The sequence below is a fragment of the Phoca vitulina genome, unplaced genomic scaffold, assembly GCF_004348235.1.
Source record: "Phoca vitulina isolate PV1807 unplaced genomic scaffold, GSC_HSeal_1.0 scaffold22, whole genome shotgun sequence".
In the NCBI taxonomy this organism is placed as follows: domain Eukaryota; kingdom Metazoa; phylum Chordata; class Mammalia; order Carnivora; family Phocidae; genus Phoca; species Phoca vitulina.
Window position 1 is genome coordinate 10,614,790 of NW_022589725.1, and position 24,991 is coordinate 10,639,780.

General features: G+C 39.1%; 2 protein-coding genes across 3 annotated transcripts in view; one reads left to right on the forward strand and one right to left on the reverse strand.

Annotated features, from left to right (window-relative positions):
* Positions 1 to 24,991, forward strand: part of TRPC4AP (transient receptor potential cation channel subfamily C member 4 associated protein) — a 65,532-nt gene that overhangs the window by 15,039 nt on the left and 25,502 nt on the right. For both annotated transcript variants that reach the window (XM_032420080.1, XM_032420078.1), the window contains exons 3-8: positions 714 to 830; positions 5,686 to 5,743; positions 8,347 to 8,402; positions 10,523 to 10,651; positions 16,264 to 16,471; positions 23,509 to 23,694. In XM_032420080.1, the coding sequence (XP_032275971.1) occupies positions 714 to 830; positions 5,686 to 5,743; positions 8,347 to 8,402; positions 10,523 to 10,651; positions 16,264 to 16,471; positions 23,509 to 23,694 (754 nt within the window). The remainder of the gene's footprint in view (positions 1 to 713; positions 831 to 5,685; positions 5,744 to 8,346; positions 8,403 to 10,522; positions 10,652 to 16,263; positions 16,472 to 23,508; positions 23,695 to 24,991) is intronic.
* Positions 5,768 to 7,021, reverse strand: LOC116642031 (40S ribosomal protein S29-like). Its single transcript, XM_032420081.1, has one exon. It carries the CDS (start codon positions 6,726 to 6,728, stop codon positions 6,567 to 6,569), a length of 162 nt encoding a protein of 53 aa, XP_032275972.1. The 5' UTR covers positions 6,729 to 7,021; the 3' UTR covers positions 5,768 to 6,566.

A 24,991-nucleotide genomic window follows, 5' to 3' on the forward strand; every position in this document is an offset into this window, starting at 1 on the left:
CTTGGTGTGTGGTACCTGGACCAGCAGTATCAGCAGCATTTGGGAGGTTGTTAAAAATGCACACTCTCAGGCCCCACCTCAGGCCTATTGAATCAGAAACTCTGCAGGTGGGACTCAGCCGAATGGGTTTTAACAAGTCCTTCAAGTGATTCTGATGTTCACCGCTGTGTGAGAACTGCTGCTCCAGCCCATCGTGTTCCATCTTCCCTCAAGATCCCTGAAGAGAGCATAAGAGTAGGGTCCTGGATTCTTCCCACACTATCTCCTGTTTCACCCCAAATAGTTACTTTTTCTTCCATAAGTGCAAACTCTGGAGCCAGACTTCCTAGATTTAAATCCTGGCTCTCTCACTTACCAGCTGTGTGACCTTGACAACTTCTTTGTATCTCATTTTGCTTATCTATAATATTGGGATAATAAATTACTGTTATCTTGTAGGTTTGTGAGGATTAAAAAGGGTCATGCATGAAGTACTTAGAACCATATCTGGTACATAATAAGCATTAAATAAGTGAGCTGTTGTTATTATTCAAATTTTGATCGTCGTATTAGCTTTTCTGTAAGATTATTATTTTTTTCTATTGTTGTTCATTGGGGGCTATCTTTGGGCTCATGGGCATTCAGATTGTGACTAAAATGCAAACTGATGTTTTGGTGTGTGGTTCTTCTTGGATACTAAAACTGAAAGTCTCTGTATACTTTTTTTAAATTAGGAAATTTCTCCTCTTCTCTCCATGGAGGCTATGGCATTTGTTACTGAAGAGAGGAAACTTACCCAAGAAACCACTTATCCAAATACTTATATTTTTGACCTGTTTGGAGGTGTTGATGTAAGTAGTTGTTCATTATTACTACTGCTTAATGGCTTGAGTATTTAACTCTTGAAATGGGAGAAATGAGACATTTCAGAATTTATAGCCAACAGTTCAGAATTTTAATCTTAGAAGCTCAGGGGCACTCACCTGTGTTGAACCATAGCTTTTACATGAGAAGAATTGATTTATTTGAGTTGATAATATATCCACCTTTTTCTTTTTTTAAGGCACAAAGTGAAAGGTGTGTCTCCTATCCCCCATCCCTTCCTCAGAGGCACCTGTGATTTCTAGTTTTTCTGTGTCCCTCCAGAGATGTTCTGTGGTAATGTGTGTGTGTGTGTGTTTGTGTGTGTGTGTGTAAATAACCCCCACTGTTCTCACCTTAGATTTATTTTCTCCCCACATAGAGGTGGCATACCCCATATACAGATACTGCTCTGTACCTTGTTCTTTCCATGTAATTCTCTAGCTTGGGGATAGATTCAGTATATGTAAATCTGCCTCATTATTTTAAATAGCTATATAGTATTCCCTGGTAGAATTATACCATAATTTATTTACCCAGGCCCCAATTGATGGGCATTTAGAGTTTTCTCACACCTTTCCTTTTACAACAGGGTTGCAGTAAAGGTTTTTGTACATGGGAGTATATACCTATGGGATCAAAACATGTGTGCTTTATTGTTTATAAACTCATTAATTATATACCTAAGAGGTTTTATCAGCTTATATCCCCAGTAACAAAGTATAAGAGTGTCTGTTGATCCACACCATCACCAACACAGTGTATATATGTGGGTTTTTATGGACTGTGTTATTGAAGTCTTGCTTATAGAAAAGTACACCAGTAATTATCACAAAATAACTTCACCTTTGTCACTGCCACCCAAATCATGAAATGGAACATTACCAGCCCCCAGTAGCCTTCTTTTTTTTTTTTTTTTTTTTTTAAGATTTTATTTATTTATTTGAGAGACAGAGAATGAGAGAGAGCACATGAGAGTGGGGAGGGTCAGAGGGAGAAGCAGACTCTCCGCCGAGCAGGGAGCCCGATGCGGGACTCGATCCAGGGACTCCAGGATCATGACCTGAGCCGAAGGCAGTCGCTTAACCAACTGAGCCACCCAGGCGCCCCCCCAGTAGCCTTCTTTACCAAATGGTACATTTTAAGTAAATTTTAAATATTTATTAAGTAGATATGAGAAAAATGGTATTTCTTCAGTTTCTTAAAAAGCTTTATTGAGATATAGTTCACATACCATACAATTCACCCATTAAAGTATACAATTCAGTGGTTTTTGGTAAATTCATAGATACGTGCAACCATCACCACAGTCAATTTTAGGATATTTTTATCACCCCAGGAAAAACTCCATATGTTTTAGCTATCACTCCCCTACACACCCCTATCATAGGCAACTTTTACTCTATTTTCCATCTCTATAGATAAGCCTATTCTGGACATTTCATCTGAATGGAATCATGTAATATGTGGTCTTCTGTTACTGACTTCTTTTACTTAGCTTAATGTTTTTACTTAGCTTAATGTTTTCAAGTTCATCCATGTTGTAGCCTGTTATCAGTACTTTATTCCTTTTTATGGCTGAAGAATATCCATGGATATACCACATTTTGTGTATCTGTCAGCTGATGGACTTTTGGGCTTCTACCTTTTAGCTGTTAAGAATAATGCTGTTCTGGGGTGCCTGTGTGGCTCAGTGGGTCAGCCTTCGGCTCGGGTAGTGATCCCAGGGTCCTGGGATTGAGTCCCACATCAGGCTCCCTGCTCAGTGGGGGGCCTGCTCCTCCCTCTCCCTCTGCCTGCAGCTCCCCGTGCTTGTGCTCTCTCTCTCTGTCAAATAAATAAATAAAATCCTAAAAAAAAAAAAAAAAAAAAAAAAAAAGAAGAAGAATGCTGCTCTTAACATTTGTGTCCCACTTGCTGTGTGGACGTATGTTTTTATTAATTTTGGGTGTATACCTGGAAGTGGATTTGCTGGTAACTCTTAACGTTTAATCTTTTGAGGACCCTTTAAACTGTTTTCCAAAGCAGCTGCACCATTTTACATGCCCACCTATGGTGCATGCAGGTGCTTATTTTTCCACATCCTTGTCAACATCTGTTGTTATCTGTGTTTTTGGTTATAGCCATCCTCCTGGGTGTGAGGTGGTATCTCACTGTGCTTTTGATGTGTATTGTCTTATGGCTAATGGTGTTGAGCATCTTTTTATGTGCTTATAGGTCATCTGTATGTCTTCCTTGGAAAATATCTCCTTTTCGTAATTTTTTTAAAAAGATTTATTTATTTATTTTAGAAGAGCGCTCATACCTCGTGGTGGGGGAGGGGCAGAGAGAGTCTTCAAGCCGACTCCCTGCTTAGTACGGAGCCTGACGGGAGCTTGATTTCACAACCCTGAGATCACGACCTGAGCCAAAATCAAGAGTTGGCCACTGAACTGAATGAGCCACCTAGGCACCCCTCCCTTTCCCGTTTTTTAATTGGGTTGTCATTATGCATTCTAAGAGTATATTCTCTTCATAGTTTTTAAAATTTGCATTCTTCTATCAGTGGGATTGTGTGTAAATTAAATGCCTGCAGGGACTGTGGAGAAGTGGAGAGTGTGGTCCCTTTTATGGGGAAATGACTCTTTAATGCCCATTAATTGCGGTTGCCCTAGGGGATGTGGGAAATCTAGATTCTTACGTAAAATCTCCCAGCTTTTCAGTAGGTGTGGACCAAATGAAATGTCTGTGGACCAGGTGTAATCCATAGCTTGGCATTCAGGAACTTTTCATTTATTCATTGATTTAGTTCATCTTCCACTTGAATTTATATTCCGTGTGGTTGAGCATCTTATGCCTTTGGATGATTGTGAGAAGTGAGGCATCTCTTTTGAAAACTGTGTAGTATGCCTTAAACCTTAAAGATCATTACCCATTTTGCGTTGCTTACATTTCTGTAAATCTCTCATGAAGACATAAGTCAAAATGAGATGAAACTTTGTATACGAAGATGCTTAGTGTAGCTTCATATATAGTAGTTAAAAGTGTCCATCAGAAGGAAGGTAATTTTTGTTCTCTGTAAGGTCAGTGGTGATACAGTTGATTTACTAAATTAGTTTTTACCCTAATTATTTTTTCCTTTTTTCTGCTTGCTTTGCATTTGTACCTCTTTTTCCACTGTCTCAGTATGGAAGATTAGGTTACTGGTTTGAGATAATTCTTTTTTGTTTTTTGTTTTTTTTTAAGTATAGGCATTTACAAATCTATAAATTTCCCTCTAAACACTGCTTTAGCTATATCATAAGTTTTACTGTATTCATCTATCTCAAAGTATTTTCCAGTTTTCCTTGTGATTTCTTCTTTGACTCACTGATTAATTAGGATTTGTTTTTTAATTATCCACATTGGTGAATTTCCCAAAATCTTTCTGTTATTAATTTTTAATTTCATTTCATTGTGGTCAGAGAATATGCTTTGGTAATTTCAGTGCCTTTTAATTTATGAGGCTTGTTTTATGGTCTAATATGTGATTTATCCTGGAGAATATTCCACGTGTGCTTGAGTTGAATGTGTATTCTGTTGCTAGGCAAAATCTTCTATAGATGTCTGTTAGAGCTTGTTGGTTTTATAATGTTCAAGTCTTCCTATTTCTTTGGTGATGCTTAGTTGTCCATTATTAAAGGTAGGATATTGAAGTGTCTTATTTTTGAATCGTCTGTTTACTTCAGTTCTGTCAGCTTTTGCTTTATGTACTTTGAGGTTTTGTTGTTAGGTGCATGTATTTATAATTGTTATATCTTCCTGATGACCGTTTTCTCATAATAAACTGTCCTTTGTCTCAACAGAATGGTTTTTTTTTTTTATTTTTTTTTTATTTTAAAGATTTTTTTTTATTTATTTGAGAGAGAGAGAATGAGAGCGAGCGAGTACATGAGAGGGGGGAGGGTCAGAGGGAGAAGCAGACTCCCTGCCGAGCAGGGAGCCCGATGCGGGACTCGATCCAGGGACTCCAGGATCATGACCTGAGCCGAAGGCAGTCGCTTAACCAACTGAGCCACCCAGGCGCCCTCAACAGAATGGGTTTTTAAATGCATGCTTATTGTAAAGAGTTTAAGTAAAAATTGTGTTGTATTAAAAGTATGTAAAATGAAAAATGAATGCATATCATCCCCATCCCCCATAGAAATCTGTATTAACGGTTTTATACGTGTATCTTTTGAGATTCTGTTTAATTAACTTACGTCTGTAAAAGAACATAAATGTTCTTAAAGCAAAAGAGGAATCCTCGTGATAATGTTCTATAGCTTTTATTTTTTTAAAGGTTTTATTTATTTATTTGACAGAGACACAGCGAGAGAGGGAACACAAGCAGGGAGAGTGGGAGAGGGAGAAGCAGGCTTCCCGCCGAGCAGGGAGTCCAATGCGGGGCTCGATCCCAGGACCCCGGGATCATGACCTGAGCCGTAGGCAGACGCTAACAACTGAGCCACCTAGGCGCCCCTGTTCTATAGCTTTTAAAAAATTAAAGCCACATTGGATCCCAGAGATTATCTAGTCCAACATGCTTATTTTTTTAAATGAGAAAGCTGAGGCCATGGAGGGACATTGACTTGCCCAAGTTGATATGGGGACTAGGTGGCTGAGCTGTGACTACGGTTTCCTAGCCCTTGGTACAGTGCTCATTCCCGCGAGCCTCACCGCCTTCTAGCTGTGTTGGAAACCAGAGGGCCTTTCAGTACTATGACAGATATTTGGGTCATCAGTTGTCATGGCAAAGATTGTTTTATAAGTTGTGCTTGGAGTTAATTTTGAAGATTTTACCCAATTTTCTTCTCTTTCATTGTTAACTTTTTTTTTAATATATAGCTCCTTGTAGAAATTCTTATGAGGCCTACAATCTCTATCCGGGGACAGAAACTGAAAAGTAAGTATACTTGTGAGCCACTGGTCCTCCTTTCCCAGCTTGCTGATATGATGTGGTTCTAGGAGCTTCTCTTGTTTTCCCTCCTAGCTCAACGGTGAGGGTCTGCCTTCCGTTCAGCGGCAGCATGCACTCTCCTCCCCCGCCTAAGAGCTCTCTTTCTTCATTTTGTACTGGGTAGAAATACAGATCTGGGGCTTTAAACAAAAAAGTGTGAAAGCCACTGGGCTAAAAGAATTGCATCATTGTAGTTTCTAATAGTCTGTGGGCCCAGCTTTTGTGTTTTCTCTGGAAATTCTTATTTCTCCTATCTAGTTAATTGAGGGAGTAACGAATAGTAACCTGGTAAGATAATTTATTTGATTTTAAAAAGTATACATACAGTTTTTGTTGTTGTAAGGGTGATATGTGCTCTTGGTAAAAAGTTTAGTCATTACCAGAAATGGTAAAGGTTAGAAAGTCAAAGTGTTTTGGTAGCACATTATTTCTTAAGCTGGGTGTTGGGTCTATGGGTATTATTCTATTATTCCTTCTTATAACTTATACATGTTACAAATACTATTTTTAGGTATTCAGTATTTAAGAAAAAAAAGTAAGAGCACTCTGGCACAAGCCAGAGGTCACAAAAATCCATACATACATATATGCCAGAAATCACTTTTAACATTTGATGAATGCCCTTCTACAAACATCACATACATATTTTTTTTAATTGAAGTATTTTTATTTTATATACAATGAGCTAGCATTAAGGTAGGTATCTTGGATATCTGCAGGTGAGGTAGGTATCTTGGATGACCCATTCAAAGAAGTTTACTTAATCCAACTAAATGAAGCCTATGTCCTTCGTGTACTGACAGAAATACTGGTGGCCCATATTGAGGCTGTATTTCCTGATCAGACTGTACCAGTTTGAGCATAGGCGGCAAGAAGGAGAACCCTGGGCAAACTTCCTAGGATGGCTCCAGGAGAGCTGCTGGGGACCCATCTCGCTCTCTCAGATGCAATGAGGCAAAAGGAAAAAGACGTATTTTTTTTAATTGAAAAAAATCCCCCCCCCCTTAACTCAAACAAAACATATTATGTAAGGCCTCATTTGTATGTGCAGCAATGTAAGAAGTTTCATATTTGTCTTTGATGTCTCAGCTTTGTACTCTATCTAAATTGGTTCTTCGTATTCTCTGTCTATACTGATAGCAAGTAGCATCTTGTAATTGTGGTATATTTATTCTTTCTTCCTCCTACTGGGTTTAGAGACTTTGTCTTTTTTTATTTTATTTTTTTTGCTAACCAGTGTGTATTCTTTTTTTTTTTTTTTTTTTTTTTTTAAAGATTTTATTTATTTACTTGACAAAGAGACAGCGAGAGAGGGGACACAAGTGGGGGAGTGGGAGAGGGAGAAGCAGGCTTCCCGCCGAGCCAGGAGCCCGATGCGGGGCTCGATCCCAGGACCCTGGGATCTTGACCTGAGCCGAAGGCAGACGCTTAACGACTGAGCCACCCAGGCGCCCCACCAGTGTGTATTCTTTATCTGCTCTAGAGTAGATGGTGAATAAATATTTGATGAATGAGTGAATTGCAATTCCTTTTGAAAATGAAAGGTCTAGAAATGCAGAGATGCACTGATCTGGTATTCCAACCTGCTCTGAAGTCATGAGATAAACGAAAAAGCCTCCACAGGTTGAAAGGTAGTGATAAGGGATGTGGGACATGTGCATTGTCTCCAGATTATATCAGATAACCCTTCTGGTCAGGCTAGTTTGGCAGGGCTGCCCATTGATATCTCAGAGGGAGACCTAACATTTTAGAGTTTGTGGCAACATAGGAATGAATGGAAATAGTTTTTAAAAATAAAAGTAATGCTGAGCAAAAACACTTTGTTGATGGTTCATACTCAGTTTTATCCTCTCCAGGCTCAGGGGTCATAAAAATTGTTTCCTTTTTGTTGTATTCCCCATTCCTGCTCACAGAGAAATAGCCAGTTCTTTGTTGGGAGTTAATAGGTCAGGCATTAAGAGACCTTTCCCCAACAGAAATAACAAAAAGCAAAACAAACACACACTTGTGAGTCTTTAGTAAAAATGATGCCCTTATTTGCTGCTAGTAGAACCTTCAGTGGAAATGTATAACGTGCAGTCGGAAGCTTACACTTTGGATTCTAGCAGTTCTGCTTTTGGAAGTGTTTCTCGAGGAACCGACGCAACACAAGCAGAAAAAGGCTACACATACATATATGAAATTGTTTGTTTTTAGTCTATTTAAAAAACAAAAATCCCCCGAAAACCCTGGACATATTCTAAGCAAACTACAAAGGGAACATGGCTATTAAGAGACAACACCACAATAGGTTGAAAGTATGAAGACTGTGGAGCTTAAGAAAAAAATGGCTACTCCATCCAACCAAAAATCAGTATACAAATTGGTTTGTAGGTTCTGATGGGCATCGTGAAAATCTTGGTAAGCAAGGACTGGAAAGAGGTATGCTAAAAGGAAATAATCATCTTGGAGGGGATTGTGAGGAACAGTTCTAAGGTTCAAAAAATTTAATTCTATTATGCCATATTTTCAGTGAGAAAAATAACCAATTATTCCCCCTTCACTTTCAGTAAGTGATGAAATGTCCAAGGACTGTTTGAGCATCCTGTATAATACGTGTGTCTGTGTAAGTATGCCTGCCCTTGGGGCCCCAGTTATGTCCCCACCACATCTGCAGTGCTTGAGAGGGGAAAGTTCAAGTGGGGGTGGTGGACATGAGAGCTATCCTCAGACATGCGGGGATTGGACTTACTTATGTGGGCCTGAGAACCAGCACCAGCAGGTGGAAATTGTGGGGAGGCAGAATTTCATAGAAATTGTTGAGTCAGGGCTGCTCCAGCAGGTAGTGATCTCCTTTAGCCCTGGAGCAGACACTGACCACTCATTTATCAAGTGGATACATACACTGGAAGAGTGTGTGTAACCTTTAAGATATTATTTCTGTTCCTTCATTTTCCTTGTTAGAAAACAAAACCGGAACCAGAAGCCCCACCAATGTATTAAGCAGGAGACTGCTTGGTTGACCTCTGAAAAGGAAAGAATGGTGAATAAAACAGCAATTTGGTAGAAAGGAAAAAGCCTTGCACTTAGTGCTAGAACTGGATTTGGAGTTCTGGCTCCTGGCTCAGTGCTTATTAATTCACCTCCCTGAGCTTTAGTTTCTTATCTATAGAGTGCAGTCAGTAATCTTACTAGCATCGTAGGCTTGTTGTGAGGACTAAGTGGGATGATAGATGTGAATGCACTTTGTAAAGCAACATACAAGTGCTAGTTTTTGTAAGACACAGTACCTGTCTTTTAGGAACTTATGTTATCACCTGTATGCAGTGAATCATAATACTCGCCAGAATGAAACAAATGCTCCTATAGAAGTGAAACCTTATGTTATGAAAATACAATGGAACATTTAATTCCATTTCATTTCTGGCCGCATTCAGAAAGAGATTTCAGGCATTCTTGTGATACGTAAAATCTACCAAGATCATAAATCATAAATTTAGAAGTAGGTAAGAAAGAAAAGTGTAGAACAAGGTGAAGGTATAACATATATGCAGGAATTGGGCTGACCAAAAAATCATCTGTCGTCTGGATGGGGCACAAATTTGGGTTTAAGCTTCTTACCAACCAACACAAATAGGGAAGTAAGTTTCAGCACTTAATACAGTTCAGCATCTGTAACAGTCCCATGCAACAGAAATCCAGCATGAGTCACTTAAATTATTTTAAATTTCCTTATAGTCACATTTTTTTAGAAAGGAAGAAAAGAAGTAGGAAGAAATAGGTGAGGTTAATTTTAATAATATATTTTATTTAGCATAGTATATCAAGATTATTCCAATATGTAAATAATGTAAGTAATTATTAATGGGATATTTACCTCCTTTTTTGTACTAAGCTTTCCAAATCCAGTGTGTTTTTTATACCTGGAGCACATCTCAGTTCAGACTAGCCACGGTTCAGGTGCTCAGTAGCCACATGTAGCTAGTGGACAGATAGGTACAAACAGACCGATAAGATAAGAGTAAACTAACTGTTCAGCTAACACACAGCTACTCTTGCAGTTAAGGTCAGTAAGAACTTGTCCTTATTTTAAAAGCTGACATGTGTATGATGTAATGACTCCATCATTGGCAACTTCCATGTAGTGATTAGTTTTATGAGGTTGTTTGTTATTAATGACACCTAATGTTAATAATATTCCAGCAAAACGCAGTTCATGAAAGAAAGAAAGAAAGGAAGGAAGGAGGAAAGAAACAATAATGTAAAGAACATAGGATGATATGGTCCAATTCTGTGCTGATCTGGCTTAATTCCAGGGATTAGGCAGAAACCAAGAAATGTCTGACCGAGCCTGCTTTGGGGTGGAAACCTGTGCACACTGTGGCTGACCTGGAGTAAGCATGTCCTGCCTAAAGACAGTTACATTCCAAATTTAAAATGTACTGCTGGCCAAATAAAACTTGGCCTACTGGATGGTAGTTTGTAGCTCCTCATTTAGTTACTAGGCAGATAGATACTAGGTCAAGAACCGATGAGGAACCTACCATGAAAAAACCCCTCCCCCCCAAAATGCATTTGCACACAATGTTTTGTATGTAGTTTTAGTGATTTAAGGCCTTTGCCAAGAATTCCTGATGTAGCTTGGAATTGCTTTTCCAGTTTCTAGAAGGGGGATGCCTTGCTTTTCACTTTTTATTTTGTGATTATAACCTATTTTGCCTTTTCTCTCCTTTTCCCTTATGATAGACGGAAGGAGTTACGAAGCGTTTGGCAGAAAAGAATGACTTTGTGATCTTCCTGTTTACATTGATGACGAGTAAGAAAACATTCTTACAAACAGCAACCCTCATTGAAGATATTTTGGGTGTTAAAAAGGTGAGCTATGTTTTCCAGCAGATGGGTGACCTGATGGGGGAGGGTGTCTCAGACAATTGGATTCTCAGACCTGAATGATGTACAGAGCTCTTTTAAAAGAAAATTCTTCCATATTGCTAGTGTTAACTTTTTTTTTTCTACTTAAATATATTCAAGTACAAAACTAGGTCATACTCCTTCTGATGGTTTTTAAATGATAATAAAACCTAAACCAGTATATAATTTGAAATCAATCTAATGATAAGACTCAAAAGTTCAGAATGACTTGGTGAATTTAATGTGATGGCTAATGTTACTTTGTTGAAATCAGTTTGCCCCTCACCACTGCTGTATGCTCTGTGATGACTTCATTTTCCTACCGTTTTTCTTTATTTGAATGCTGTGAAACCTTCCTTCATTCGGATATGTTCCCCTGGGTAGTGATGTTCGACTTTTACTTATTAAGTCCACTTCTGTTTATTCTCATTAGTCTTCAACAGTTAAAGTTTAATTGATACCAGCATAGAGGACACAGATGTGAACACTGACATCCTGCCACTTGGTCATAAGATGGACATTCAAAAGATCCAGAATATGCTTTAAAAAAAGACACAAAGGAGTGCCTGGTTGGCTCAGTCGCTGGAGCATAGGACTCTTGATCTCAGGGTTGTGAGTTCAAGCCCCATGTTGGGTGAAGAGCTTACTTACAAAAAAAAAAAAAAAAAACCAAACAACTGTGATTGAAATGAAACAGTAAATTAAAAAATTATCAACAAGAACTTAGCCCAAAAAACACATCTATAGACCTCTGCTAGATAATCACTCTATTAGATTTTTGCATAATGCTTGTGAAGATGTGGAGCTTCCTTCCCCAGTCTTTGTTCCACACCTCCATGTTGGTTGCAGGCTGGCAGATTTCTTCCTCTTATTACTGAGGAGGCAGGAGCTGACTCTTAGAGTTGCTGTTGCAGGGAAAAGGCTACCCATGTGCATTGTGGTTACCCCAGCTTTCATTTCTGTCTTTCTGCTGCATTTTCCCCAGGCCCTGCTTGTCATGCACAGGCAGAAGATGCACAAGTGGTCCATTGTCTATAAGAACACACTGGAGATGTGTGTGGGTCCCAGACAGACTCTTTGTGCCCTTTGATAAAAAGGCTTTGTTATTTTTCCAATAATTGTATGCTCCAGCCAGTGTGTGAAAGGGGGCTCCCAGGACAGAAACACCAGACTCCCTGGCAGTCTGAGCACAGGAGTCTAGGATTGCTCCTTCCTATCTTTTCCTGCTTGTCCCTCGTGCCCTGACATGCTCATTTCTTTGTGTGTTACCAAAAATAGTGATGAGCTCTATTAGACATGTTTACCTTGGTGCAGTTTGAAAGGGGAATAGACACCATAAAGAAAGTGGGAACCCAAGCCACAAACTGGGAAATGATATATGTAACCCATGTAACTAACAAAGGATTGGTATTCAGAATTTATCAAGAGTTCTTGCAAATCAGCAAGAAAAAGACAAATAGCCCGGTAAAGAAAGGTGGGGGGGAGGAGGCAATGATATAAACAAACATTTCACAGAAGAGAAACAAATAATCCATAAATAGAACATGTTTAACTTCATTGATGATCAGGGAAATGTAAATTAAGACCACAGTAAAAGAGAGAGCAAATGTTGGTGAAAATGTTATCATTGGTCTTTCTTTCTTTCTTTGGCTTTTTTTTTTTTAAAGTAGGCTCCATGCTCAGCGTAGAGTCCCAACATGGGGCTTGAACTCACAGTCCTGAAATCAAAGCCTGAGCTGAGATCCAGAGCTGGGTGCTTAACCAGCTGAACCACCCAGGCACCCCGAGAATGTGTATCATTGGAATCACTTATATACTGCTGATACCTTTTTGTTTCTGTAGAATCTGTTTATCTTTCTTTGTTTTCTGGTTGAATATGTGCATACCCCGTGACCCAGCACCTGGGGAAGCACTACCCTGAGGGCTGAGGCATCATTCTTGTGCCTGGGTCATCTTATAGCCTATGCCCAGGCATGCTCGTGGATAAACTCAATCCCATAACAGTAGTTCTTAGAAATGAAAACACTACATCAAAGCCAAGAGGTTGTGAAATCAATTCATTCATTGGGTCCACCAGCTAAAAAGAAAAGATCCAAGAGTGTCAGTCATGTGAGGGTATTGTTTAAGTTTTTGTTACATATTTATATATTCACCTATGTATGTTTTATTGGGTTGTGATGGAAATTTTTTCTTATTCTTGGACATTGTCAGAATGGTTTGGAAGCCACCACCCCAGAAAAACTTCTGCACATGTACATCAAGAAACACATAAGAATGTTTATAGTGTTGTTTCAGAGTTAAAAACTGAAACCAAATCTATGATCCATCCACAGGAGAATGGATAAATTTTCTCTATTCACACAATGAACATTATAGAGTTGTGGAAGTGAGTAAGCTGTTGCTATAGGCAACAACATAGCAAAATCATAGAAATTGATAGAAGTCAGTTGCAGAAGACTGTATATAGTATCTTTTTATTTTTATTTCTTTTAGAGAGAGTGCAAGCAGGGGAGGGACAGAGGGGGGGAGAGAGAGAGAATCCTAAGCAGGCTCCACGCTCAGCATGGAGGTACCAGTGTGGGGCTTGATCTCACAACCCTGAGATCAAACCTGAGACAAAATCAAGAGTTGGATGCTTAATCAACTGAGCCACCCAGGTGCCTGTAGTATATCATTCTTATAAAGCTCTGAAATAAGCAAACTCAACTCGTACATATAAGACTATTTTTTTAAACAGCAAAACAAAAATAAACAAAATTCAGGATTGTGGTTACCTCTGGCAGAGAGGCAGGAAGAAGTGATAGGAAAGGCACACACAGCTATTCACTTGGTTATGCTTCATAACATAAGTTGTGTGTATTAAATATTAAAATACAACACAAGGAAGTGGGCTTGAAGGGCAGTGGAACCTGGTTCGTGACCCATCACTAAGTTAGGGCTAGAGGAACAGGGCTGAAAGTTACAGTTTCCTCTAATAATAATAGCTAACATTTGTTGTGTACTGGGGGAAGGAGGAGGCAGAGGTGGAAGAAGCTATTCCCAAATACCCCCTCAGCAAGCTCCTGTTCTGCATTACCAGAAATAAGAATGGAGGTCATGGGGGCTTCTAGGAATCATTCACTTGTTCAGTACACATTTACCGAGGCCCTTGCTACCAAGTCTTATGTGCTGAGACTCTGGAAAGAAAGTAAGACACACTCCTTCCTCAAGGCAGTGGGAGTTTATTTGGAGATAGATGGAGGAACAGGTAATTACAAGAAGTTGTGATATGTGCAGTGATAGAGAAATACCCAGTCCAGTGGAAGTGAATTAGTGAGATGAAGGGTAGTAGGTATTTTCTGAGGAATATAAGGATGTTTCAAAAGAAGAGAAGCTCATGTAATGCACATTTGCAGATTTTAAAGAAGAAAAAAAAATGAGAATATAACCAAATAACAAAAAACATTTCATAAAATTCAAGTCATTCATGATAAAAGCTAGGAACAAAAGGAAAGTTCTTAACTTGATAGAGGATATCAAAACTTACAGCAGACATTAAAGTTAATGTTAAAACTTTGGAAATATTCCTGTTAAAGTAAAAAAAAGACGCCTGCTATTGCTTAGTCTAGATAATTGGTTACGTGCGCACATACACAGGGAGACACCTATAGGAATGGTCACTGCAACAGTGTTTAATAGTGAAAAATTACAGTCCACCTAAACGTACGTACATATATATGTATGTATGGTTAAATACATTGTGGAGTAAAGCAGTGAAAAATGAATGAATTAGAGCTACTTCTATCAGAGTAGTTAAATCCCAGTGTTGAGGGGTGCCTGGCTGGCTCAGTCAGTAGGGCATGTGACTCTTGATCTCGGGGTCGTGAGTTCAAGACCTGCATTGGGCCTAAAGCCTACTTAAAAATAAATGTTTTTTAAAAAAAAGTACTAACTTTCTCTTGTCTGAAGTGACCTAAATTAAAAAATAAAAAAACTCCAGTGTTAACTAAAAAGTAAGGTATAATGTGTCATTTGCACTGTGCATACAGAACAATACCATGTTTTAAACATGTACAACATAGCGATTCACTGATTTTATACATTAAGCTCTGCTCACCATCATGTCACCACACATTGTTATTACAGTATTATTGACTATATTCCCCATGCTGTACTTTTCATCCCCACGACTTACTTATTTTATAACTGGAAGTTTGTAACTCTTAATCCTCTTGACCTATTTTGCCCATGCCCCCCCAATCCCCTCCCTTCTGACAACCACCAGTTCTCTGTATTTGAGTCTTTCTGTTTTGTTTGTTCATTTGTTTTGTTTTGTAGATTCCACATATGAGTTGAAATCATATAGTATTTGTCTTTTCTCTGACTTATTTCACTTGGCATTATACTCTCTAGCTCCATCCATGTCACTGCAGGTGGCAAGATCTCATTTTTTATGGCTGAATAGTATTCCATTGTATATGTATACCATGTCTTCTTTATCCATTCATCTGTGGATGAACACTTGGGTTGCTTCTGTACTTGGTTATTGTAAATAACATTGCAATAAACGTAGGGGTGCATATATCTTTTCAAATTATTGTTTTTGTTTTCTTGGGGTTAATACCCAGTAGTGGAATTACTGGATTGTATCTATTTTTAATTTTTTGAGGAACCTCCAACTGTTTTCCATAGAGGGTGCACCAGTTTACATTTGTACCAACAGTACATGAGGGTTCCTTTTTTCCATATCCTCTCTGATGCTTGTCATTTCCTGTCTTTTTAAGATTAGCCATTCTGACAGGTGTGAGTTGATATCTCACTGGTTTTGATTTGCATTTCCCTGATGATCAGTGATGTTGGGCATCTTTGTTGGCCTTCTGTATGTCTTCTTTGGAAAAGTGTTCAGGTCCTCTGCCCATTTTTAATCAGATTATTTTTGGTGTTGAATTGTGTGAGTTCTTTATATTTTGGAGATTAGCCCCTCATCAGATAAATCATTTGCAAATATCTTCTCCCATTCAGTAGGTTGCCTTTTTGTTTTGTTGGTGGTTCCCTTTGCTTTACTACCATGTATTTTTATGGAAATATAAGAACATGTGGGAATAATAAACACAGTTCAAAATAATGATTACCTCTGGTGGGAGAGATGGGAATACAACTGAATAGGAATACACAGGGGCCTTCAGCTATATTTGAAATATTTTATTTCTTAAAAAGAGAACATCTGTAGCAAGAATGGCAGTTCTTCAATTACGAGTGATAAAACTTGCGTGGTAGGCATTTCTTTTCTTTTCTTTTCTTTTTTAAATAGGCAAAATGAGCCACATGAGCAAAGATAGAGAAATAAGACTAGTGGTGCTCAAAGGGTTTAATCCTCAGAGCAGTCCGCTGAGGTATCTTAGTCCCATTTGACAGTTGAGCAAAGACTTAGAGAGGTTCCATAACTTACCTATGTTTACACAACTGCAGTTTGCAGAGCTGGGATTTGGACCTAAGTGGTTTAGCTACCAAATCCCATTCTTAAGGGCAAGGAAAAGGGACGCATCCAGTCTTGAATGAACTGAGCATGGGGATTGTTTTATTTGTGTCTCCTGTAGGAAATGATCCGACTAGATGAAGTCCCCAATCTGAGTTCTTTAGTATCCAATTTTGATCAGCAGCAGCTTGCTAATTTCTGCCGGATTCTGGCTGTCACCATTTCAGAGATGGATACAGGGAATGATGACAAGCACACACTACTTGCCAAAAATGCTCAGCAGAAGAAGAGCTTGAGCTTGGGGCCTTCTGCAGCTGAAATCAACCAAGGTAAAGTCTCTAAGTTTTCAGAATTTTGAGATTATGGCTCTGAGACCCCTTTGTAAATTATCTGCTCTTTCAGTATCTCTAGAGAGTGGTTCATGTGAGGGCTCCTAGGGTCCACTTAGAGTATGTAAATTTTGTGTATGTGTGTATCTGTTCATTATTTTAGGGGGCCAAGTCCATAACCTTTATCAGATTTTTGAATGGATTCAGAACCTCAGGAAAGTTAAGAACCAGGGGCATCTGGGTGGCTCAGTTGGTTAAGCATCAGACTCTTGATTTCGGCTCAGGCCATGATCTCAGGATCATGAGATCAAGCCCCATGTCAGGCTCTGCTCTGGGCATGGAGCCTGCTTAAGATTCTCCCCCCGCCCCCCTTCTCTCTCTTAAAAAAAAAAAAGAGTTAAGAACCATTGTTTATCAGAATTATAAATACACATACCCTTCTATCACTAAGCCTCTTCTGGGCCTTTATTTTACATAGGATATGATGTATATTCAAGGTCATTATTGCAACATTGTAATAACAAAAGACCAGAAACAAGAGACCACTTAAATTCTAGAATATTTACGTAATGGGAAATTTTATAGCTTTTAAGAAAAAAGAATGAAGATCTCTGTGTACTGTTACAGGAAAATAACTCCAAGATGTATTGCTGTTAAAAAGGAAAATACAGAGCTGTGTGTATAGTATGATACTTTGTGTGGTAAAGCAGAGATGGGGGGAATAAGATCAGATGTATTTGTTTGCTCGTATACAGTATGCCTAGAAAGCACGTACAAGAAGCCGAAAATGGTTACCTGTTGGGGGTGGCTGAAAGCGAGATAGATGACAACAGTGGAAGTAGGATTTTTTTTTTTCTTTTTAAGATTTTCTTTTCTTTTTAAGATTTTATTTATTTGTGGGGCGCCTGGGTGGCTCAGTCGTTAAGCGTCTGCCTTCAGCTCAGGTCATGATCCCAGGGTCCTAGGATCGAGCCCCACATTGGGTTCCCTGCTTGGCGGGAAGCCTTCTTCTCCCTCTCCCACTCCCCCTGCTTGTGTTCCTGCTCTCGCTATCTCTGTCTCTGTCAAATAAATAAAAACTTTAAAAAAAAAAAAAAAGGATTTTATTTATTTGAGAGAGAGCGAGAGAGAGCATGAGTGGGGGGAGGGGCAGAGGCGGGGCTCAATCCCAGGACCCCAGGATCATGACCTGAGCCAAAGGTAGACGTTCAATCGACTGAGCCACCCAGGCGCCCCAGAAGTAGGACTTCTTAATGTATTATTTTATATATTTGATTTTAGAACCATGTGAGTGTGTTAATTACTTCCCTACCTATTGCTTTTTGGTAGCAAGATAACTTTCTTCTATTTCTATACTGGTCTAACAGATTTGGGGGAAATTTGGCATATATCTGTTTTGGTTATGAGAGTATAGATGATCCATCTTTGAACTAAAATATTTATGTGTCTTAAAAGCTAATTCTTGAACATCAACAAGCTGCAATAACATATAGCTGTGTGCCTTAGGGTTAACTGAATAACCAAGGTGAAATAATAAACTTCAAAGCAGTAGTAGAGAGCCAGGATCATCCTTGGGCAGCCCTGATGGTGCTTTGAAAACAATACTTTGTTTCTGAAGTCCAGTTGACTGGATGGTGCATTCCCAGGCCTAGCTCTACAGAATTGCTAAGTGCTGCACAGCAGCCTCCCTTCTGACTACTGAATGTGAGTCCTCCCTTAACTCTGTGAACACTAGTTATGAACACCAAATGGTCATAACTGTATTTCTAGGTTATTAAGGAATATAATTTGACAGGTTTTAGTCATACGTCAAAACAGAAATCTATGAATCTGTGGACCACAGGTTGGTGGTTCCCCCTTCCAAGCTTGTTTTTCTTCCTGAATCCATAGATCCGAGGCCTACCTTGGTCTGTGTAGGCTTTTCTTGGCCTCCTTCCTCCTTTCTTTTGACTTTTAAGGAGTGCTCATTTTAGCAAATCATGAAATATACATTCTTAAAAACGTGAATTTTATTATAACTAAATTATACCTTAAAGCTGATGTAAACACACTGACAAAAGCTCACATTTGTTAAGCTCCTGCTGTGTAGCAAACATTAAGCTAACTGCATTACCTGGAAGTGATTTTATTTACTCCTCCAAGCAGCACTGTGAAATAAGAGATTGGCATCCCCATTGCACAGCTTAGGAAATGGAGGGTCATAAAGGTTCAGTATTGGATACCTGTGTGTGCTGAGGCACTAAGTGACTTTTCATCTTAGTTTCCCATTTAAGGAATCTGTTCTGGCAGATTATTTTTATCCTGTTAGTATCGAGTACCTCCACGTACCTGTTTATAAGCTGCCTTAAGTGAAACCATCATTCTTAGAGGACAAGGTATTCTAGTCAGTTGGTTTTTTAATTGAGAGTTAACCCCAAACCCAGGTTTCTTTGATTTGGGTCATTAAAAAAAGAAAGTCTTCATAAAATGTCTAGGTTCACTTGTGTACCTCTGTGGCTAACCCATGAGATAATCATGTGATGTCTACTTGTAGCTTTTGAGTTGAAGCTTTAGTAAATGTTGTATTTTAGCACGTGACGTTGTACAGGGTCTGACCTTTCCCAGCTCTCTGACCATAATTCCTGTTTCCCTGCCCCCTACCCCACACACATTTTTCTCCAGTCACATGCCCGGGAAAGCCAAGGTGAGCATAATTAAATCACAAGTACAATGTGAAAGATCTTAGTCCTCAATGTTGTCATGCTTTAATTGAACTCCAGTACTAAATGGTTTTAAATAGAGGCATGTGTAATAATCATCTCAGGCTGCCATAACAAGATACCATAACTGGGTGGCTTAAACAACAGAAGTTCATTTTCTTACCGTTCTGGAGGCTAAAAGTTCGCGATCAAGGTGCCATCAGCATTGGTTTCTGGTGAAGCCTCCCTTCCTGGCTGTGGACGGCTGTCTTCTTACTGTGTCCTCAGGTGGTCTTTCCTCTGTGTATATACAAAGAGAAAGCGATTTCTGGTGTCTCTTCCTCTAAGGACACCAGCCCTATTGGGTTAGGGCCCACTCTTAATGACACCATTTAATTCCCTCTCTAAAGGCCCTGTCTCCAGATACAGTCATGTTATGAATTAGGGCTTCAACATATGAATTTGGGGGAGGGGACACAACTCGGACCGTAACAGTATGAAAAGTGGACATGTTTTTGCTTTGTTTATTAATAAACTGTGGCTGTTTTCTTACCCAGCAAAATAATGATTTATACTCTTTTCCTGGAGCTGATATAATAATAAAAATATTAGAGCCCTTTTTGGATTTCTCAGAAGTACCAGTTCTTCTGTCCATTCAGAGGGGGAACAGATGGTTTCATCAGGGGGAAAAAAATCATTCAAGAGTTTAGTCAGAGATGTAGATGAAGCCATAGGCCAGATAATTATCAATTTATAGGTGACCTGAGGTAAGAGGTGCTGATTTCTGTAAGCTAGGACAGGATTCAGAATCCTCTCAGTTGGAAAGCAGGGCCTAAACTGAAGAGGAAAGTTTATGGGAATATTTCAAGGTCCTGATGTTTTAACAGATATGAGGAGAGGCAAGGTATGCTTTTGCAGAAATTCTCAGAAGTTGTGTTTCAGTTGTCAGCCAGTTTAACATTAACCAGTAGTGTGGGTCACTGTCGGTAAGGCCGCGAGAGTTACAGGGACACTGTGACACGGGGTGCCAGTTCCCAGGGGTTGTGTATAATTTGATGAGCATAATTGGGCCAATGACTTTTTTCTGGGGAGAGAGCCCATAGCTTTCATCACTTTTTCAAGAGATGAGTGATTCACAAAGGCTTAGGAATCTCCAGGGTGGGGGTCGGAGTCTCAGAACCTTGAATGCTGGGCAGTCACATCTGAAGGGCTGTGTTGAGTGCGCAGGGTGGGAAGAACAGGTCTTAGGAACTGTCCTATGAAGAATAGAGAAACTGCAGCTATTCATCCTGCAGAAAAGTGGTTGAGAGTAAAAATCCAGCTTTGGGAAGATTTTCATGTAGAATCCACTGTTTTATTTATTTTTGGAAAAAAGCAATACATGTCTAAAGTTTCTTAAATAATAATAATAAGAGTGGATATAGAGTAGAAAGTTTGTTCCCTTCCCTATGGCACCCTGTTACAGTTTCTCATGTGTCCCTCCAGAGAAATTCTCTATATGCCCAGTCTGGGGGATGGAGGAGGGAAAGAGATTAGCTCCTAGCTGTAGAGATGGTGGTATAAAATAGGCACCCTTCTGCCCCTTGGTTTTTTTTTCACTTAACTTTATCTTGCAAAGCGTTCTATTGCAGTACCTACAGAATTGTGTGATTCCTTTTTACAACTACGTAGTATTTTAATATATGGGCATACCACTATTTAACCAGTCCCTGATTGATGGAAAATTGGTTTATTTTTAAATCTTTTTTCCTACAAATAACAGCCTTGTGTATGGAGTGTGATGTGCTGGATATTTGCCTTTTATACTTTGATAGATGTTGACAGATGAACGCTGCAAAGAACTTACTGGTTCATTTTCCCCCACCCTGTACACCATTCCCATTACAGGGCCTTTTTAAACTTCTTGATGTTTGTCAAGCCAGTAAGTAAAAAATGGTATCTCAAAACAAAAAAGCTATCTCTGTGTATCTTTTTAAATTGCGGTGAATGTCACATAAACAAACCACTTAAAGTGAACAATTCAGTGGCATTTAGTACATTCACAGTTTGTGCAACCACCCCTCCATCTATTTTGAGAACATTTTCATCACCCCAAAAGGAAACTACATACACGTTAGACGGCTGAAATCTCCCATTCTCCCCAACCCTGGCAACTACCTGCATTCTTGTCGGAGATGTCCCTATTCTAGATACTTTCTAAATGGAATCCTAGAATAGGTGACTTTTTGTACCGTGCTGCTTTCAAGCAGCATGTTGTTTTTGAGGTTCTCCTATGCTGGAGCACATCAGTATTTCATTTCTTTTTATGGTTGGATAATATTCATTATTTGTCTATACCACAATTTGTTTATTCATTCATCTGGTGATGGACGTTTGGGTTGTTTCCCCATTTTGGCAGTTGAAGTAGTGCTGCTGTGAATGTGTGTGTGTATGTATTTGAGCACCTGTTTTCAGTGATTTGGGAGATATACTTAGGAGTGGAATTGCTGGGTCATGTGGTAATTCTATGTTCGACTTCTTTTTTTTCTTTTTAAGATTTTATTTATTTGAGAGAGCGGGCAAGCAAAATGGGGTGGGAGGGGCAGAGGGAGAGGGAGAAGCAGACTCCCTGCTGAGCTGGGAAACCGCTGCGGGGCTCCACCCCTTACCCCAAGATCACACCCTGAGCAGAAGGCAGCCGCTTAACCAACTGAGCCACGCAGGTACCCCTATGTTCAGCTTTTTGAGGAAAAGTTAATTTTAATATAGTTTTAATTAGCTTTTTTTAAAAAAATGAGGTCAGACAATGTAGTCACTAATCTATAGAGGATGGAAAGGGGGCTAGGATTATTTGCTGAGCTCTGTGCTGGAACTGAATTTGTATGACTTTGTATAATCCTAACTAATTTGTTGTAATTTATTTTATATTTGAAGAATTTTCTTTAATATTGTTCTTTTGAATTTTACTTTAAAATTTTTCATTTAAATTCTTCACACAGAGACAGGTTTATGACACATATAACATTATAATGGTACCTGTTTCCCCATCACCTAGCTTCAACTGTCCATGTCTCTTTCTCTGTATCCCTTCACTCCTCCCTACCTTACTTTGAATTATTTTGAAGCAAATCCCAGATATCATAAAATTTAACCTGCATATATTGCAGCGTTCCCACAAGATAGCGAGTCTTTTTCAAAATAACTCCAACACCATATTATACCCCCCAAATTAATAGTAATATCTTGGTATTATTAAATACCTATTTATTAATTTTCAGTTAGATGATGCATTCATGTGGTTCAAAAAAATCTACAGATTTAAAAAGGTGTTCATTGAAAAGTTTCCCCCTCACACTCTTATTTCCAGTGGCCTGATTCTCTTGCCTTTGGTAGCCGCTGGTGTTTTCTATCCTCCCAGGAAGATTTAATACATGTATAAGCAAATCCATAGAGATGTTAGCCCTTATTTTTAAAGAAGGTTAAATGATAGATCCATGATCTACCACCTGGATTTCCCTGCCTCCACAGTGTATTATGTTCTCTTATGCTGATCAGAATATCCATCTTACTACTGTGAGCAAAATGGGATTAAGGGAAATAAGAGTTGGGTGATTATTCAGTTTCTTTGTTTACCTAAAAAAAAAACAACTTCTTTCTTCCTGCTAGTACATGTTTGTTACGGGAAAATCAAACTAGAGAGAAGTAGTTTTAAAAGAAGCATTTATATCCTTTCGTACTCAGGAATGGCCACAGTAAACACCTTGTTGTATAGTCTTCATTCTTTATGTGTATATTATGTGCATATTTTAAAGAAGCAAGTTTTTTAAAAAAAATAGGCTTAAGCCAATACTGTTTAATAATTTTTTCTCTAACAAGTAAATTTAAACATTTTGAGTCACTCTGTATAAAGATATGTGTGTCTCTGTTTTTAGTGTCTGTTGTATTCTATTGTATTGGGATATATTGTGTTTAATCGATATGCTGTTGATGACCATGTAGTTATCTTTACCTTTTTGCTATTGTAGAAACCACATCAGTGAATATCTTTGTATATGTGATTGGTTATTTCCTTGCAGGAAATGCCCAGAAATGAGCCTCCTGGCTCAGACACACAGGTTTAAGAAATTAAAGTGATTTCCAATTTATATTCCCGCCAGTAGATGTAAAAGAGCCTATTTCCCTGCACCTGCTATTGAACTTGTTTCTATAATAAGTACTATTTTACTTTGGCTTAGCATTTCATTTTGAAAGGAAACTCTGACTAGCTACTGTCAGATTAAAAATCATTCCTATCATGCAGGTAAGGAACAGGCTCATTGTTTAGGGCTTTACAGCGGGTCTCTGTTTTGAAAATGCACTCTTTTGTTCTATCCATGGCAGCGGCCCTTCTCAGCATCCCTGGCTTTGTTGAGCGGCTTTGCAAGCTTGCGACTCGAAAGGTATCAGAGTCAACGGGCACGGCTAGCTTCCTTCAGGAGTTGGAAGAGTGGTACACCTGGCTAGACAATGCTTTGGTGCTGGACGCCCTGATGCGAGTGGCTAATGAGGAATCCGAGCACAATCAAGGTACTTGGGATGGGTTTTCTATGAGGTGGGGACCTTTCCCTTAGGCTCCTGGAGCCATTTTTGACCTCTTTTCCAAGGAGGATTAATTGAAATTTGCTCAAAGTAGAATTTTCCTCAAGGAAGTCCTAGATCATAACTGTTAAGACTTTTTTGAAAGCTAGTGACAGAAACCTCTTTGAATTCTCTCAGAGTGGACCTAAAAGCAGGGAGAAGGGACTGGCTGGATCCAATAACGAGAGCATTCTTAGGAACTCAGAGTCCTTTCCGTGTCTCTTCATTCTCCATGGTTCTCTGGTGTTCTCTTCTCATTGTTCTGATGAGTAGACTCCTAGTTTCAGCAACAGCTTCCTGGTGACTTGGGTCAGATGCTCAACCCTTAAACGTTTGACCCTGGCCAGCAGGATGAGGTCAGATTGTACAAACCCAGGAATTCTCACTGTAAAAGTGAAGAAAAGTTCTGTTTCAGGATGGCAGTGTGTGGAGTTCTGTGGACCTGCTCCCCGTGGCAGCTATAAATAAAACCTATAAACAATGACAAATCCATCCATGTAAAGTCTATGGAAGTTGTTCTAAGAGCATACAGTAAATGAGGGGATCTTCGAGCTAATCTGCTAAAACTCAGAACAGTGAGAGTCTGTGACATTGGAAGTTCTGCTTGTTGGAAGTTCCACTCTGGGCAGGTTGTGGCCAAAAAGATAGAACCCTCAACAGGGGACATGATTTCCAAACAAGGAATATGGTATCTCACTGTTGAGGAGGAGGGCAGACCGCCAGCTTTTCTCATCCCCTCCAACTCCAAGTTGAAGAGGTTGAATTCTTGATGAGTGTATTCTATAAGTCAGGGGCTCCCTGCCCCAAATTCATTGAGATATAATAGATTTATAACCTTGTATAAGTTTGAAGTGTATAGCATGTTAATTTGATACATTTATATATTGCAAAATGATTATCAGCATAGCATTAGCACCTCATCCCATCACATAATTATCATTTCTTTTTTGTGGTGAGAACATTTAAGATCCACTTTATTAGAGTCTTTCAAATATTACTAGCTATAATCACCATGCTGTACATTGGATGCCCGGAACTTGTTAATCTTAGAACTGAAAGTTTGTACCCTTTGACCACTATCTTCCTATTTCTCCCAACCTCTGATAACCAGCATTCTACTGTTTCTCTGAGTTTGGCTTTTTTAGATACCACATGTAAGTGATATTATACAGTATTTGTCTTCCTCTGTCTGACTTCTTTCATTTAATTCACTTACTTCATATAATGCCATGGGCCTTCCGCCTCC

Coding starts and splice junctions, on each gene's coding strand:
- LOC116642031 (XM_032420081.1), bottom strand. CDS start 6,728: ATGGGTCCCCAGCAGCTCTCCTGGAGCCATCCTAGGAAGTTTGCCCAG.